At 51.9% G+C, this 18,119-nt stretch overlaps 1 protein-coding gene across 5 annotated transcripts in view; it reads left to right on the forward strand.

Moving 5' to 3' along the window:
- The first annotated feature begins 1,576 nt into the window (after positions 1 to 1,576).
- Positions 1,577 to 18,119, forward strand: part of RUBCN (rubicon autophagy regulator) — a 45,786-nt gene continuing 29,243 nt past the window's right edge. For 2 of the 5 annotated variants that reach the window (XM_014610834.3, XM_014610835.3), the window contains exons 1-3: positions 1,577 to 1,697; positions 13,054 to 13,207; positions 17,583 to 17,666. In XM_014610834.3, coding sequence (XP_014466320.2) covers positions 1,621 to 1,697; positions 13,054 to 13,207; positions 17,583 to 17,666 — 315 coding nt within the window. In that variant the 5' untranslated portion in view covers positions 1,577 to 1,620. Of the gene's footprint in view, positions 1,698 to 8,793; positions 9,211 to 13,053; positions 13,208 to 17,582; positions 17,667 to 18,119 lie in introns of those variants that run through there. The other 3 variants (XM_014610836.3, XM_006264166.4, XM_059731253.1) reach the window with 3 other exon arrangements.

Consider the following 18,119-nt stretch of genomic DNA (forward strand, 5'->3'; position numbering starts at 1 on the left):
ACTTTTAGTTTGCTCTGATATTTCTGCTGTGAGAGTCAGTACATTTTTTGATGGTCTGATATGGACTGGGCCATATACAACCTGGAAATTTTATGTGCACGATAGGGATAGAGTAGTTTCTTGCCCAGCAAAACATACTGGGAGCAGTTGTTCACTGGTACGATACAATACCTATAATAGTGTGGGATTTCAGTTTCTTCACTGAGACTGAGGCTGAGAAGTACTTAGGTATTATTTCTAATACAGTAGTGACTTAGAGTTCTAGTATACCATATGGTATAAGGAGCAATGCAGTAAATAACTCATAGCTTATGAGTTATTTACTGCTTTGCTCCTTATACCATATGGTATAATGCGTAATGCATTGCTCCTTATACCATATGGTATGGTATACTATTTTGCAGTGATTTGAGTCATAGGGATATTGGGCTGGAAGGGATTTCTTGGTTCATTTGTCCAAGAGTGTACAAGAACATCTCACGACCAACTAAAATAGCTGGAAAAATTCTTCTTTGCTTATAATGCAGATTATCCTGGTCATGGATTGCACCTTCCTCTTTATATTGACAGCGGCCAGCACATCCTCATGCTATCCCAGCACCAATAAACACAATATAAGCAATAAGAGCACTGACAGCACTGGTGTGTGACAAAATACAGGGATTTTGAATCCCTGAGAGATAACTTGAACATATCAAGCACCTTGTCACTTCTACCTGGACTTTATGCCTTATGATCGTTTGTCATGGGCTAGTCCCAGTCTGGTGATGGTGACAGTATTTTTTTCATCCTCCTTGTCTACCTCCATAGTTCAGCACAGTTTCCCTTACCCGTTTGTAATGGAAAGCCCTTTATATTTCTGATAAATCATGGAAAAATGTTCTTGTGCTTTGGAGAGTGGACCAGGCAAGGCGGACATTTTAATGGTTGGACATCGTGCCTTTGTCCTCCCACTACTGATTCAGAATTTGGTAACAAGATGTCTAAATCGGGTACGTTTCATTCCAGTGCATCTGCTAGCACGATCCTTTAATCCAGGGATCTGTCTTAATTCAGTGTACGGTGCACTTGGGGAATGGCTCATTGCTTGGGTTTTGGTCAAACATCTTCAGATAAGGGCTGGCTTCCTGAGCGGGATCATGGCGACTGTTGTTGAAACCTGGGCAGATGTGGTGCTGCCTCGGCTCGTGTTTTTTTTCTGCATTAACCCATGCATTTATCTGCGTTAACACTGTGACCGAACCCAAGGGCCACTTGCTGCGGCGGAAGCGGAGGATGAATCAATCCCTGCTCTGCAGGAGGGGGTTTCTTTGCGAAATGACAATTTTGCAGGCAGCAGTGCACGTAATTCTCCCAGGGCAACTGAAGCACCGCAGGCAGGGTATCCCCCATCCCCTTTGCAGAGGCCCAGCTCAGCAGCCCTGTGCAGGAGACGCAGGCAGCCTGCAACTGAGCGCGCATGCGCAAGGCGAGGCTGCGCAGGGAACGCCGGGAACTGGAGTCCTTCGGGCGCGGGCACGCCGGGAGCTGCGGGCGTGCGCGGGGCATGCCGGGAGTAGTAGTTCGGCGCAGCGCGAGGCATGCTGGGAGCGGTAGTTCGCGGCGGGGCGGCGCCAGGTGATGGGCAGCGCCGAGGCGGTGGCGCCGGGAGTGCCCGGCATGGAGGTCGGGCCGGCCGGGGAGCGGCAGGACGGCAGGTGCGGGCCGGGTCGGGGGGCCATGCGGGAGTACTCGTGGGGGCAGCAGTGCCTGCTGGGGCGGGGCAGCATTGGGGTTTGTCGTGTGGGGAGCGGGGAGTATTTATGGGGATCAATTCGAGATCAGGAGCTGGTGGGGGTACTGTTGTGGGGGTGGGGCAGCGCTGGGGTAGTAATGGGGGTGTGAGGTATCAGTAATTGCTGGGGGTAATAATGTGGGGGTAATAATGGGCGAATGGGGGCAGTGCTGGGGTAATAATGAGGGTGTGTGGGGGTAGTAATGGGATGGGGCATTGCTGGGGTAATAATGAGGGTGTGTGGGGGTAGTAATGGGATGGGGCATTGCTGGGGTAATAATGAGGGTGCGTGGGGGTAGTAATGGGGGATGGGGCATTGCTGGGGTAATAATGGGGGCTGGGAAGTATCGGTAAGTGTTGGGGGTAATAATGCGGGGAGGGTGTGGGGGCAATAATGGGATGGGGCAGCACTAAGGGTACTAGGAGTGTAAGGTATCAGTAACTGGTTGGGGAAGTAGCAGGGGTATGTGGGGCAGCATGGAGGGTAATAATGAGGGATGAGGCACTGCTGGGGTAATAATGGAGGGTGTGAGGTATCAGTAACTGCTGGGGGTAATAATGCAGGGCGTGTGGGGCAGTGTGGGGGGTAATAATGGGGGAGTGTGGGGCAGCGCTGGAGTAATGGGGGTTGGGCTGGGCAGCACGGGGTAATAATGAGGGGGCAGCACTAGGGTAATGTGGAGTAGCGCTGGGGGTAATAACAGAGGGTGCAGCTCTGTCCGCCCCGTCACCAAGTCGCTGTGCCCTAGCCCGGGTCAGAGCTGCGGGAGCGAGGACAGAGCTGCCTGCCTGCGACCCGCCGCTCTCTTGCCTGTCGGCAGCTCTGTGACAGACCCGTGCCTGTGGAGGCAGTTGCTTTTGGTCTCTGCCCTGTTACGCTTCTGGCAGTCGGCTGCGTTTTTGGCAACGCTGCCTGTTCTAGGAGCGTCAATGAAATCCTTAACGTGCCTTTAAAAGCTGCTGGGTTGTGAGGCCTCACGCCGCCTTGCAACCCAGCACCGTGGATTCAGTGATGCTGAGCGGGCGACTGTTTAAAACAGCTCAGGCTTCGGGTTCTGCTTTGAAGTTGACTTCCTGGGCTGAACGTGGAAGCTGCTCTCCAGGTGTATTCTGCTGACAACCCCCATTGATTTTAGGCAGCATCCACCCTTCCAGGTCCTGTGATGCCATCTAGTTCCAGGCAGGCAGAGGTGAGCGGTGGAGAGGAGCTCGGGCGCCCGCTGTGGCAGGACATTTGAAGCTGCGGGTGGCTGGGAAGCGTTGGAGGCCGTTTGCGATAAGCATCCCAACAGGAAGTTTCTGTTAATAAAGAATATCAGTAACCGCAGTGCCATTATAACTGCAGCTGGGTCCGAGTTGACTTGCTGGGGTGGGTGGGTGGGGTGGCTGAACTTCTCTACGCTCCTGCATCTGGCTCCCTGATGATTTGGGACGGAGTGTCAGCGAGCACACCTCCGTCATGGGGTGCAGAGGTATATTTAGCCGGTCTCTTGTTTCTGAGCAAAGCTTGGAGAGGCAAATCCCAGTGCTGTGGAATAAAGGGAGCGCTGACTTGCCCAGCGTGTGCTGGAAATACAACAGCTGCAGCAATGTATTTCACTGTAGCATTGTGATAGGTCTTGGTGGGGGTGTTAGGAGCCCTGGAAAGCAAGTGGCAAGTGTTAATGGTGGACACATCAGGGTTTGCCTCAGTTCCCCCTGGGGAAGAGGAGGACGTGGTCCCCTTTGGTGGGTCACTTGACTGATAACACATCGCTCAGCGGTATGTGCTGGGAAGGAGTCTGGTATTCCCCATGCGCAACATTGTCCTGCTCGCTGGTGCTGGCTTGGAGCCTCCACTTCTCTAGATGCACCATTGCACTAGGTGCAGAGGGCACGTGATTGAGACTGAAGGTGAGGGAGAGGGCCTGTCCGAGAGGCTTCCTGTTTTGGTCATAAATCCCAGTCGCTGCAGACGTAAAAGTCTGGTTGGGTGGAGACCCAGGGCCCAGAGAAGAGGAGTCTCTTGTCTGCTTTGCTCCATAGATGCGTTCCAGGCCTGTCACTAAGGAGCAGCCAGAGCAAAGGCCTCACTGAAAGCAGGGCAGAGGCCAACCATCTCCTTCAGCTGGCAAAGTGGCATTCAGTGCCGGGGGGCAGGGCACATGGCATAAAAGAGGCATCTGTGTCCTGACAAACAGTAGAAGGTCCCTTCTCCATGGGGAAGCCCCGAGAGAGCGCAGATTAAGTAGCAGCTGTGTGTTTGACCTTCTGGGTCCCGAGACGAAGGGGAGGGTAGGGGGAGCAGAGCCCAGACAACAGTCCTTAAGGGGAATTCGGGGCGAGCAGCTGCGGCAGAAAGCAGCTAGTGTCGCTGTGTGCAACATGCAGAGCCAGCCAGCACCTCTGGCCAGCTGTTTGCTCTCAGAAACACCCCTGTGTCATTTTGTGGTGCCATTGGACTGCCACCTCCCAGCATGGATCGCCTGGGGGGGGTTACATGCACGAGCCTAGGGGCTGCCCTCTCTACATACCCTCTTCTCTCCACCTCCGTGCACATCATGCCGAGCAAATGCAGGGGTTTCTCTTGGGTCCTTTTATCTCCCTCGGCCGTCCCTAAGAATGTGTTGGACTCTTGGAACTGAAATCGCCTCCCTTGTGGCTTACCCCCCAGTTGCATTTGGGGTGCAGATCCTGGCAATAGCATCTAGAGGCTGCATTTCGGGAGCATGCCGCAGACCTGTAACAGAGCTGGTCCTTGCCCTGGTATGTATATGAGTGCTGTGCTGGGGGGCTGGCTTTTCAAAGAGCTTGCTGGCTTCCAGATAAAGGACTATTGAAATGTTCTGCAAAGCAGAGCCATAGCCTAGCAGTGCCTGCGTGGGCTGGAGGCCGATAGATGCGTGTCCATGTTGTCACAGCTTGCAAGTAGCGTGCCTGCGGAGCAACTAAGGGCCACCCAGGCCCTGGAGGCTGGTGTCCCTTCTCCCACATGGTTCGTGCCGCTCGTGTTTGCAGCACGTGGGCCTGGTGAAGAAAATTTGCCATATGGTGTCTGTTTTGAGTCTGCAGGAAGAACATCGCTCCTCACAGCTTTCGGGCTGACATCTCTCTGTGAAACAGCAAAATTATGTGTGAAGGGGGAGAAAAAACAAGCCTCTAGATGCTCTTCTGGACTCTCAAGCCCCTGGCTAAGATGAGAAGGGCTTCCCAGCAGGAGGTGTGAATGGGGTTTGCCCCTAGAGCCTGGACCCTGTGGCTGTCCTGGCTATGCCACCAAGTTTAATAACCAAAGTGCCTTGCAAGCCTCCACAACTTAACCCCTCGATATGCTGTGCATGGATGCTTGCACTCTGTACTTGGAGGTCCGTTGGATTTCCTCTGCCCATTCTGCTGTTCCCTGCTGAGTTAGATGACTTGCTGGAGGTCTGGTTTTTATTTTCCTCTTCCCAGCATGCCAAGCCTGGGTGAGGAGCAGGCTTCGTGTTGGCTGCTTGTCGTCTAGGAAACCAAACAGGGAGAGCTGAAAGCCGTCTGTGTTCAGCGATGGCTTTGCAGGTCACCTTTAAAAGTGGTGAGAGGCGCTGGCAGCAGACCTGGGAACGTCTCCGGCTCTGTGGAAACCCCGCAGAGATCCCTCAACAGTTCCCCACAGACCAAGCTCTTTCTAATGCAAAGGGGCATTGGGTGACCTGAGGCCAGGAAGAGCATCATTTCCTCCTATGTTCCCTTTAGAATAGATGGTGGTGCCTGCTGCGGAAAGGGCACATGGGCTTCGGTGGGCAGCAAGGTGAAAATGGGGCTCCAGGCTGATAATCTGACTGCTGTTTGAGGGTTTTTTTTAGCCTTATTCAGCAGCACAGCTCCTTGATTGTGCCCTGAGTCATCTGCACTGACTTCATTTTACCAAGCCCTGCTTTGATTCCTCCTAACCCGGTCTCATTCTCGCAGCCCTGGGAAGGGACTCGGAGGTTATTACAGCTTTGCATTGCTAAGGGAGCTCCGACTCTTCTGGCAGAGGTCACACCAATGAAACAGCTCCTGGCACTAGGCTGGCGTGTGTGAGGCTGTCTGCACGCTCTGCTCGGCAGCATCTTTGCCAACTGCCTGGCGTAAGTGAGACAGCTGGGGCGAGTTTGCAAGGCTGGAGGTGAAGTCATTGGAGCATCTTTGCAAGGCTGGAGGTGAAGTGTGGGGACATCGGAGCATCTTTTTTAAAGTGAGACGTACTTAAATTCTCTTTGAAATACCAGTGAGACTCACTAGTTTGGAAACCCTAAAATGCTGCTTCTTTCCAGCCTGTATTAACGCTCCCTCCCTGATTTCTGTGGGCCGTCCAGCCTGTATTAACGCTCCCTCCCCAATTTCTGCGGGTCAGAAGTTGGTTGCCTAGTGCTGGCTCCCAGGCCGTGAGGTTCTTGGCATGACAAGCTGTGTAGGCTCAAGTAGGGAGCCTCACTGGGTGTCAGTCCAGGATAGGCACAATCTGCGCAGGGCCAGGTACAGTGTTGAGTTAGATTCCCCGTGCCCGGGGGCCAAAGCTGCCATCCCTGGCCTAGCTGCATGTTGCTTCGTGGCTCTGCGCCTTCCCCGCCCGGGTCAGGCAGTTCTTCTTTGTTATTTTTTTTGATGAGTTGTTTTTTTTACGATTCCTGATAACTGGCGGAAATCTGCCTTGTCCGCAGCTCTGTGTCCCCGGCAGCGGAGATGGGAGGATCTCTCTGTACCGGCTGCTCTAATCAAAACCGCTAATGTTGTGCAAGGCATCCTGCTTATCTGCGACCCTATGTAGCCACATAATCTCAGTGTCCTCACCTCCCTCCTTTCCCCTTCTCCATGCCTTCCTCATCATATCTGGTTTGTGATGAAGCTCTAATTCTCCAGTCAGACCCTCCGCAACAGAGGTTTCAGAGTCTACTTGAGCAGATCAGATTGCAGGACTAAGTCCCTGCACTGTCTACTCCTTTGGCCCAGGAAGAGATCTTGGTCTGGGGAGAGCCATCCTGATCTATGGAACAGCCTTTGTGATATACCAGCACTTATTAGACATAGGAGGTGGTATGAAGAAACTTATGATTGTCCTATAGCTCTATATTACACTGCCGCTTTTCCTTGGGGGATGAAGGAGACTTTGTGTCGGACCCTCCTTGTGTTTGCAACTAAGCATGGTAGTGATTAATTTAAATACAGTGATAGTTGAGGGGAAATAAACCCTCTTATACTAATCCCAATGAAGGGAGTCCTCAGGAAGGGAGAGCAGGCATGCTCCAGTCCTGGCCCCCCGAGCCCTGCTTTCTGCAGGTGCCCTCTTGGCATGCTACAAAGCACGTGTCTGCAAATGCATTTGCAATCTGTCAGTACTTTTTCAGTTTTAAGCAATATTAGACTCTGCCCTTTACGCTGCAGTCTCTGTCTTGGCCTGGGACACCCAGGAGGGGTTACCCAGACACCTAGCAGAGGGGCTAACAATGCCAGCGTAGTTAAGATTTCTCAATCTTAATGGTCTTCTCTAAAATAATACCCTGGAAACAGCTAAGGGAACTTCTTATTTATTTATTCATTTTTGGGGGGAGGAAAATTGATTACCTGGATCCACGCAATTGGTAATTTCACGGTTTGAAATTGCTCTGGGATGAAAGCGCCCTAACAGGGGATCCGGCTCTGTTGAAGTGCAGACTCATGAACCATCCTTTGGCTGGCCACTGGGAGACGAGGCATAGCCATAGATAGGGCATAGCCAAATTACAGAGGGCTGAGTGCTGAGAGTTTCACATGCAGGTGGCTGCTTTGGTGTTTTGCTCCTGGGTGAAGTACGTCTGTGTAGGAGTTCCTTTGCATAAAGCCTGTGCCCGCCCTTGTTTCAACTGCTGCGGGGTCCCCAGAGATTGAAACTGGGAAGTGGTAGTGGGTAGTGGTGCTTTTGTAAGTCATGGGGGAGATGCAGAGGGTGAGCACGGACCTTGGGCCCAAGGCAGATGTGCTGTGGGGTTTGTAACCCAGGGTAAGGTAGTGGACAGAAGGATTCTGTCCCCAGGGGAGAGCCAGAGCAATCTGCCCTGCAGGAAACGGAGGCAGATGCTCAGACCCAGACAGTGTTTGAAAGCACGTGGTATCTGAAGTTGGGGTACGATGCCTGAGTGACTGTCGCAAGTGGGTACTTGGATAGAGCTGTAAAATGAGTCGGTAGGAAAAATAGCCACTACAGTTTGCTTCTTTTCTTGCATGGAGCTTCAAGAGCTCTAGAAATAATGATCTGGATTGTCCTTAAAACACCTTGAGCAAGAGCATCAGCTGGTGGACATCGTCCGAGCTCTTCTGGCTTGGAGACCTTCGCCCCCAACTGCTTGACCTGTGCGTGTGATCTCTGTCCTGTCTTGCTTGATACAAAGCACTTTAAGGCAGGTTTCTTTGGTGCCATGATACCGGATGCAGTAGTTAGGGGGGAAATCCTGCCTCCTGCAGCCATTGCTTTCTCAGAGGAAATCCTTCTCCTGGAAACTTGAATCTGTTCCTAACCCCTCCCCACCTACCCTGCATAGCCCCTCTCTCCAGAATAAAGTCACAGCTGGATTCTTGCTCGCTATCACGTGCTCCTTTTGGTTTGAACTGTAGCATGGGGTGTTGAAAAACCTGACTTTATTTCAGGATGCTGCTAAATCTTCCTGCCAAGTCTTCATTCTGCTCCCTCGCGGTCACTAGGAGGCCCTTGCACACTGTTTGAGGGAAACACGCCAGTCACCCTGGCAGCGGGCAAACGCTGCACAAACAAGAGGTTAGATCCTGCCATTGAACCGAGAGCGAACCGCATGCAGACACGTGCAGTCGTTCGTGGGGAAAGGCCTGCCTTGCCTCTGGGGTTTTCTGTTTAAGCACCAAACATGCAGAAATGCGGTTGTTCTCTCCTGAAATGTGACCTCTGCTTCCCCAGGGTGGAAAGTTTCCCTTGTTCCTCTCTCCTAAGTTGAAGTACTTTCTTCCCTGGGTTGGGGATCCCCTGGGATTTTTTTTTTTTTTTTTTTGCAGTGACTTCAGCTTCTCATCTCCCTGATCCGGTATGCCTGGGTGCAGCTTTCCCTGCAGCTTGTCAGTGCTGCTAGGAGCATCTGTCTCAAAGGGGTCCTGGGGAGTTGTTGGAAGCCCATGCATGGCTGCTGCCCATGGCAGGTCCAGCAAATGAGAACTGAAAGCGAACCTACCACACTGCAAGCTCCTACAATCTTCCGAGTGCCAGCTCTGCTATCTAGATTGAGCTGCCACATGGCAATTTCCTTCCACATCGAAAGTCCCCAACATCTGCAGTTCTTCATTTCTCCAGCTTCTTGTTGCAGTGATAAATGGATGACGTGTTCCACCCCAGAGCTGGCTGCATTTTGGGGATTGGCAGAAATTCCCACATATCCCACTAGCAAAGGGCTCCTGGATTCTTCAGAATGAGAAGTGTGACTTCTCTCAGTCAGGTGAGGGACACCTGCAATGCTAATTGCACTCTTGTCCTCCTACATTTCCCTTCCTACCGTCTTATTTCATTGTTTTGTTTGGAGCACAGCATGTGTCACTCTCATTCCCTGCTAGGAGAACATGGTGACTCCAAGCTGCTGGAATGCTGTTGCCCTACCTTTGGAGGGAACATGCAATTCCTCTTGGATGAGGCAGGCTGTATGGTAAGAGCCCTGAGTCTGATCCAGCTTTCCTGAGACTCTGACATAGGTGAAGCCAGGTGCTTCTGCAGCATGCCTCTGTTGGATGTGTTACATAGCAAACCAATGCTAACAATGAGGGAGTTTCCCCTGAGTCACCAACTGTAAGATCTGTGCTATGGCTGTGCTTTCACTCACGCTTCCTGAATCTGGGTGAGTGAGTGCTGGAAATATCTCACAGAGGCGGCAGTCAGATGACTGCACTGAACAGATGCAGCTGCTGTCTAACCACGAGGCTGCTACCTTTGCGGTCCCCCCCTGCTCCCACACCAGGATGCAAAGCAAGCTCTGCCAATGCTTTTTCCTCCCCTCTCTGCATGCAATCAGGACTTGTGGTAGAGGTGATATCTTCTATTAGACCAACTAGATTTTTTGCCAAAACAATTCTTTAATTGCAAGCTTTCGGGCACAAACACCCTTCTTCAGGCATTGGAGAAAAGGTTATCAAAGTTTCCCCGGGTAGAAATGAAAGTTCACATTTCATAGAGAGGGGAGGAAGCTTTTGTACTGGCATCAGTCTGACTTGGCCGACTCAGGGTGTTTCCAAAAGGGCCTGTTTGCCTGGATCCAGACAAAGGCACCAGCTTTGGCAGCGTGCTCTCTCCCTGCCCTGCTGCTTGAGTTAGGCCCTGTTCATTTGGAGATGTTGTTAAAAGCAATGGCTAAGCTCTGATGACTGTCCTGATGTGACAACAGCTCTGATGGTGAGCACCCAGCGCACAGTAAAGTGGGTGGAAGGCATGCTGCTTATACTCAACTCATTACATTTGTGCCTGTGGCAGTATCTAGCTGCCTGGTCTGACATGGCATGGGGGGGTACCTGTCTGCAAGGCTCTTGCCTTGCATTTCAAGTGGTTTGTCCTTGTGGTGTGGATCTAAGAGACCCTTGGCCAGGAGGACAGCCCCACATGCCTTTCCTCCGTGGAAGGCAGAGCTCCTTCCTGCCTCCCAAATACGATTAGTTTGCTCCCTGCCACAAGAAATGCAAGCGGCTAAGGAATCTTAATCTACTAAGTGTGTCTCAGTGCGCCGCAGGTTGCGTCTTATCCTGTTTACTGGTTTGCTCCTAGATAAAGAGGCCTTGATTGTGCTGTGTGAAGGCTGCCCTATTGCTGATCTCTCAGGGTCTAGGGAGGGTGAGGAAACTTGCCCTGAGCAGTGTGAGTACCTCCCTTTGAGGCCCCCCAGGGATTTTCTGGGACCCCATCCTCTGACGCGCTTCACAGCCCCTGACAAGTTAGCGTAGAGTGATTTGTGCTGTAATGTGAGCCCCTCCATCGACGCGTGACCCTTTCAAACTCAGCACAAGCCCGTTCTTTCACATGTCCCCGAGAAGCAGCCGGTCCTGCCCTTTGTCCAATTGCCAAGTGCATGAGCTGTTCTCACTGGATCTAGCTCTTTTGGGCAGAATTAATAACACTTCCCCCCCCGCCCTCCCAAGCCATTTAAGCCAACAGCAAACAGCTTGGACCACTAAAGCTTGCCAGGTTTTTTGCAAAGGAGGAACTGAACTGACTTGCTGTCCTTTCGGTGCTCAGACAGTGAGAAAGCAAGAGTCTTGGCAAAGGCCATCTTTGCAGCTGACAGAAGCTTCCTTCCAAAGACTCAAATGATGGGATTGTATCACATTTTAAAATCCAGCCACCTCCTCTGGGTTACAAAGAGCTCATCAGCCACTTACGATGAAAACATTTTTTTTTTAAATGCCATTTATTTCCACCTTGTCTTTGCTTCTCTCATTTCGTGCTGTTTGAATGGCTGCAGGACGCTGTTGGCTACCTCCTGGGTGTGTTTGTGTGGGACGCTAAGAGGAAACACAGAGCCATGATTCGGTCTATGCAGGGTTTTGTACCTGCTGCTGCGTTGCTGGGGTTCGTGCCTGGCTGGCCCCGTTGAGAACGGAATTGGTCAGGGTGGGTTTTTGCCTTCCTCTAGTGGGGGAAGTGGCCCTCTACTTGGGATCTCTTGAATGTATATTAACACCCTTTGATAGAAACAGGATGTCAGCTGCTATAGTTCCCCTGTGACAGCTTTGGGTGTGATGTCTCTGCTGTGTCAGGGTTGATGGTAGTTTTACTAAGAGGTTAGATGATGGGTTTGTCTGGGATGGTTTGGATAGGGATGATCCTGCCTCAGCAGGGGGTTGGACTAGGTGATCTATGGAGATCCCTTCCAGCCCTACGTCTCTATGTGATATTCTGTCTCTTTCCCCCATCCCCTGCTTTAAAATTCAATGATCTTCAGTGTGGAGGCTTTATGAGCTCTTGCTGGGACCATTTGATCCCAGCAGTCTTTCCTGCCCACGTGCAGAGGGGCTGGACCCAATGATCTGTAAGGTCCCTTCCAGCCCTTAATAACTATGAAACTATGAATGTCTGGCTCAGGTGGTGGTGTTTAGTGGTTAGGCCAGGGGTCAGGACCTGTGGGATTCATTCCCAGATCTTCTGCTAGCTTTGTGTGTGGACACAGACCAGTTATGATACTGCCCTGTGCCCATCCAGCCCCATTCTTACCAGGGAGGGATGCTTTTTCCTGGTTTACCTGGGGCAGCCAGGAGCTGTGTGCGCAAGAAGCAGGATTGCCTGGGACAGGCCTGTTCCTGGGGTGTGCACAGAGGGAGTTCACCATGTTAGTCGGGCATCAGGCCGAGGGCACGGCAGGGTGGCACCTTAGACTAGCTGACCCAGAGAGGTGTGAGGCTTTCCATCTACTTCGTCAGATGCGAGGCTTGGCCTGGCAGCCTGCACTCCCTTCTGCCTTGGCAATGTGAATCCTCGGCAAGAACACAACTTACTGGTGTGAGGACCGGAGAGCTGCTCCTGAGGTTTTCTTTGCACTGAAACATTCAAGCCCTGCTGAGCCTAGCAGTCTGTTGGGAGAAGTGGGTAAGGCAGGCCAGCCAGTGGCCCACACAGGAGGGCATGTGACCAGCATCTTATTAGACTCCCCCATCCAAACAGCCAGGTGCCTATCTACCCCTGGGCCAGCTGGGGTGGCCCTTGGAGTGAGCCTTCGGTACCACAACAGAACATCTTGCTCACTCAGCTGTGATAGCCCCTGTCCTTGCCCTTGTACTGAGAGATATGTCCAAGGCACGTGATCATTGAGCTGAAACAAAAAAATGCCTCTGGAATAATCAGAGACAGCTGTGAGCTCCTCTCACTGGGTCTACAGAGGCCCTTTCTAAACAGGCTTGGCTGCTGGGTGGCATGCAGACTGCAGTCCATGTATAGTGTTGGCATTTAAGGGAGAGCAAGTGTGCTAATGCTGCACAGCAGGAGTGAAATCTCTCAGCCTTGGCATTCATCACAATACTGGCAGAAGCAGGCTGGAGTGGTCCCCTCCTAGCCTGAAGTTTGCGTGGTCTCAGTGGCCCACAGCGGGACGCTCATGAATATAGCGAGCAATTCGTTGAACCTCAGGTGGGGGTACTTTGGCAGTGTGCGTGGGACACTCATGTCTTGCAAGCTTCTAGGATTCCTGCCCAAATATTTCAGCTTCACAAAGGTTTTGTGGGGGCAATGATGCTGCTGTTGGCCTCCTAAACCTTGTTTGCTGCATGACTAGGTAACTCACTGGCCCTGGTTCCTTCTGCCTGTGTAGGAAGGAGCATTGGAAACTTCTGGGCAACTTGAAGACAACAGTGGAGGGTTTGGTGTCCACCAACAACCCGAATGTTTGGTCCAAGTATGGCGGCTTGGAGCGGCTGTGCAGAGACATGCATAGCATCCTCTTCCATGGGCTCATCCACGATAAGGTAAGGCGCTGTGTGTGCTGCTCTGTGGCATTGAATCTCCGGTGGCTGCTCTCACAAGTGGCACCTTCTTGAGGGTGTTTGTTTCTCAGTAATACATGGTGGACTCTGTTCTTTTCCTAGTATTGGGGTAACCCACCAAGTAGGGGAGCATCTGTGTTTTCACTGGAACAGCTGGCAAAGGGTAGTGGTGGTATAATAATAATAATAATAAGTAATAATAATAATAATTATTATTATTATAATTAATGTTGAGGTGGTTGGGGCTAAAGCTTTAATGAAGATTAGGATGTTTGTAGTTATATCTAAATTGGTAGGGGTGACCCTAAGTTTGCCCTCACACCCATATCTTCTGACCATCCATCCTGGTAGCAATCCTGCCTGACCTTGCGAGCTTTCCTGAGCTTCTGGGTCACAAGTCTACCCCATCCCTCCTTTCCAGTGTGCTTTGAACTTACCTAAGCAAGCAGGGCTGGTACATAGGGAGTCAGCCAGCAGCAGTCCCACAATACCCTGTTTTTGACACAGCTTTCCTTCACACCACTTCCTCTCTACTGCCCAGGAAGAAAGACAAGTTTTCGGCAGACTGATTCCTAGAGGGGCTCCAAAGGGATGCTGGGGCACATGGTAGTGCTGTGTTCAGGAAAGAAACACTGGGTTAGATGGCTTCGGTTCAGGCACCAAGGTACAATATAGAAGAGAAGGGCAGTTCTGGTGCTTGAGGTTGCTCACACTCGACTCTAAAGATCAGTGTACACCTACTCATTGTAGCTAGTGCAAAGGAGGGAGGTCCCCAGGTCTACCACTGATTTGTAGGTCCCTCCTTTGCGGGCCTCAGTTTTCCTCTTTGATAATACTGCCCTGCTCATCAGGGGATTGCATGGCTTTGTGTTGGTGAAATGCAGTGATCTCCTTGGATGGGGGAAAAGAATTGGGGTTAACGCAGGAAGCCAGTGAGGTAGGGAATGGTCTTGTCCTAGCAGCCCCATTGCAACCGGGGAAACTTGTGCTTTAGAGCTCTGTGAGGATTGACCTACTTGCCATTCGCCTTCTCCCTCATATCATTTCGTGCCACATTTAGCTAAGTATCAGTGACTTCTGGGGGAAGCTGTCCCCACCCAGCTCCTTGTTCCCTCCTCCTGGATCCTGCAGTGACACCACAGTACTGCATCAGCTCAGTGATGGAGGGGCTTGGAGAAGTTCTTGGCTGGGCCTGGTGGGAGAAACCCCAGGCCTCAATTTTCTGCATTTTTAGAAGGTAATGGGGTCCAAGGCCCAAATCCGGGCTTTGTATGAACTCATTGTCTTTTTTTTTCTTCCCACTAATTCTCCCTGTTATTGCCCATTCACGCCCATTCCTTTTGCTGCTGAAAGCAGATCTCTTCTGCACCTCTGGAGATTTCTTGTTTGAGGATTTGTCCCCTTCTTCCAGCTGTAGGTCTTTATATTCCAGATCCAGTCCCTTTGGAGCCTGTTTCTTTAAAGCAGGGGTGTCAAAAATACCCATCCACAGGCTGGGTCTGGCCCTCAGGGCTGCAATTTTGGTTTCGAGATAAGCAGCAGCTGCTGAGGTTCTGGGAGTTGCAGCAATTAATGGTACTGCTGCTTGCCCCAGTTCCAAATTCCAGCATGTGGGCCAGATGACATGGCTCTGGAGGCTGGATCCAGCCCGCTGGCTGCATCTTTGATGCCCCTGTTTTAAAGAAACAGGCTTCAAAGGGATCCTTTTACTTACTACGTGACAGCAGTTTGGATAACCAAGCCCTGTCAACACAGGCTAGTGCTCCTTACCAAGGCTCTTTGCAGAGTTTAGACCTTGGACCTGCAAAGTGCAAATTTTGCCCCCTCTCCTTTTTTCTATGCAGAGAAAGCTGTTCCTATCCATGTTTTAATTAGAAGTGTCAGGCCTTGACTCCGCTGCTGGAGGACTGTGTGGAGGATTGGAGAACCGGTGTAATTGTGGCATCACAAATGACTGACTCTGCAGTTGTGGGAGGGGGTGCCCGACTCCTCACGACCTTATTCTCTATTAAGGCTTCATGCAGGCTCACAGCAAGTGCTTTTGGGCGAGGCTTTTCCTGGGAATAATTTAACATTGTCCCCATCTGCCATTTCTCCCCAGTAAAGAAATGTTTCTCCATAGACACATGAAAGAATTGGAGGGTTTGGGGTATCTTTGCCATTGAGTGGCTTTTATTTTATGTCATGAGAAGTATCGCTCCAGGTCTGGGGATTCCCAACCAAGCCTCCCAAAACAAGGGGAGAAAAGAATTGATATCGAAGATATTTGAATATGAAAATGTTTGAGTTAAGGAAAAGCTTCTTAGTCAATGCTGAGGTTGTGTTTGTACCTGTTACAGCAGCAGAAAAAGGTATGAGTCTAGCATTGCCTGCCCAAGCAAAGACAAACCTTGTTGGACTGCCAGCTGTGCGGCATGGCTACTGTGACCCAAGAGCTACAGCCTGTGCTGCTTGTTTGCCAGGATGTTTCTGCTTTGCCCTCTGTCCCTCTCCAGTGCGATTCCTTTCCACACTGCTGTGTCAGTAGAAAACAAGCCTGTTGTCAGGAAGCAGAGAGGTGGCAATTAAGAGTTTGTAAGACTTTGAACTTGGCAAAGCTTCCAAAGCCATCGGAGGTGGCAACAGCACAACCCAACATGGGGTGCAAGGAGGAGGAGCTAGCCTGAAACCTCCCGTGCCTTCAGTTGTGAAAATATGGGGGGGGGGGTGTCTCTGCTGCTGAGAAATCAGACCTGCTAGCTCCATTCATTCCTAGCTTGGGATCCTGTAGGTATGTGGGAACCGCCAGCAACAGGTGCCCACACTGGTTAGTTCAGACCCCTGAGCCTCACCTGTGGAGCTGGTCTGGTGAACAAGAAATTGGCTGACAGTAGGCATAGCCATGGCACTTAGGGAGCATTATTTATTTGGGAACAGTTAAAGGGGAAGAGGGGTCTTGAATTTGCAGTGCAGCAGGACATGCAGCTGATGTGAGGCTTAATTCCCTGCTGGTAATTAAAAGGCAGTATCTCATGAAGTGAACTTGGATTCATGAAAATACATGCTTTCTCTGTATAATCCATAAAGGTGCAACTTTGCCCTGCCTTCTGATTGAAGGGTGGGTCATCTGCTGTTAGCCACAGTCCTGTTGTATGTGGATAGGATGATGTCCCTCTAAGACGCGGGTGTCCACTTGCATGCAGCCCTGGCTCCCAGCTCTGCAGGCAGTGTGAGGCTTGGAGCCTGCATGAAATACCTGGGCTGGGACAAGGGGTTGAGGCCTGTATTCCCATTTAGTCCTCTCTGCCCTGTGCCCCAGCCCTGCAGCTGAGAGGGAGCTAGGAAGGGGTACACATTCAGGAAAGATTTCCCCGGTTTGCCCCCCACCCCTAGCCCACATCTTCCAGCCATGGGCAGTGATGCCCTCCCCTGACGGGCTGAAATGTGGTCAAATCCCTGCTCCTGGGCTGTGGAGGGAGAGACCTTGGCACCATGTAGGCCACTGAGGCTTGCCCAGCACTAGCTGTGTGCCCCTTCCCCTGCCCTGCTGTGCTGGGCTCTGGCCTGCCAGGGCTTGGGCTGGGGTTTGTTTGCTTCATTTTCCTGGGGCTAAAGGTCTGGTGTTATCTAGCTCCTGGCTGAGTTTGCTCCCTGCATCTGGGCCTGCATTAATGGGCAGGCATTAACCTCTTTATTGCTGCATCTGTCCTCCACCTCATCTGTACACAGCTTCTCCTGCCCACTGAACCTCAGGTTGCTGTAGGTACGTCCTGCAGGCGCTGTGCTCCCAGCCTGCTGAGCTCCCGGTTGGGCCTTTGTGTGTAGGAGATCCCTTTGCAATAGCCTCTGCCTTGCTCATAGTCACTCTTTTTCTTTCCTCCTTGCAAAGCTTCTGGGTCATTTGCTTTTACTTCCCATTTATTTTTGTCTATCCATCCATCTATATGCACGGAGATCTGCAGTTGCTCCCTCTGCCTGTCAGCCAGGGCGCTTGGTCCTTTGGCATGTGAGGGGTCATCCTCCGTTGCCCTCAGCCTGGCATAGGAGTCAGGGCTGTGTTGTCCCAGCCAGGCTGAGGCATAAAATCAGAAGCGTGCCGCCTGTCCGTTCACCCCGGCTGCTGCAGAAGCCTGGAGGGGAAGTGTCCTTGAACAAGCTGCTCCCCACTTCCCCTGCAGCAGCAGCAGCTAGCTTGCAGAGGGGACCTGGAGCAGGCTCCTGGGTAATGCAGCTCCCCAGCCGTCCTGCTCCTTTCCCAGTAGCTGGAGTGGTGTGGTGGCTCCGTGTGAGACTGCAGCCATGGAACAGCTCCGGGATCTCCGCACGGTCAGTATTGCAGCGTACCATAAGCGGGGTCTAACAGCGCCTCTCCCGGCAGGTGTACTGCAGGCAGCAGGATTACTGGCAGTTTGTGAAGGATATCCGCTGGCTGAGCCCCAACTTTGCTCATCACGTGGAGGAGGTGAGGTGTAGAGGGCTGGAGGGCACGGCTGGCTGGGAGGCCTCAAAGCCATGGCTTTGCACAGGGGAGGGAGCGTGGGAGTGGCACGATGACCTCGGCCTGGCTGCCCTGCAGCAGGGGACCTGGCTTTCTCTGAGCATCCCTCTCTCCCGGCTTGGACAGACTCGGGCCAGAAGAACGCAGCGCTCTGCTGCAAGCCCTTATCTTCTATAGCTTGTGTGGGGTGTGTTTTCCTTACAGGCTGTGCCCTGGAAAAGATTGTGGGGTCAAACCCACCAGAGCAGAGGAGAGATGGGTCCAGGAGATGTGAGTCGCTGGTCTCCAGTTCCTCGTGGCCATGCTCCCACATGGACCCTCATGCCCATCACTGCTGCACTGGGTCCTTTTACCCTCCGCCTTTGCACTGTGCAGCCCTGAGGCAGAAGCAGGCAGTGAAAGTCAGAGGAGGGTGGG

Source organism: Alligator mississippiensis, chromosome 7, assembly GCF_030867095.1.
Source record: "Alligator mississippiensis isolate rAllMis1 chromosome 7, rAllMis1, whole genome shotgun sequence".
Classification (NCBI taxonomy): domain Eukaryota; kingdom Metazoa; phylum Chordata; order Crocodylia; family Alligatoridae; genus Alligator; species Alligator mississippiensis.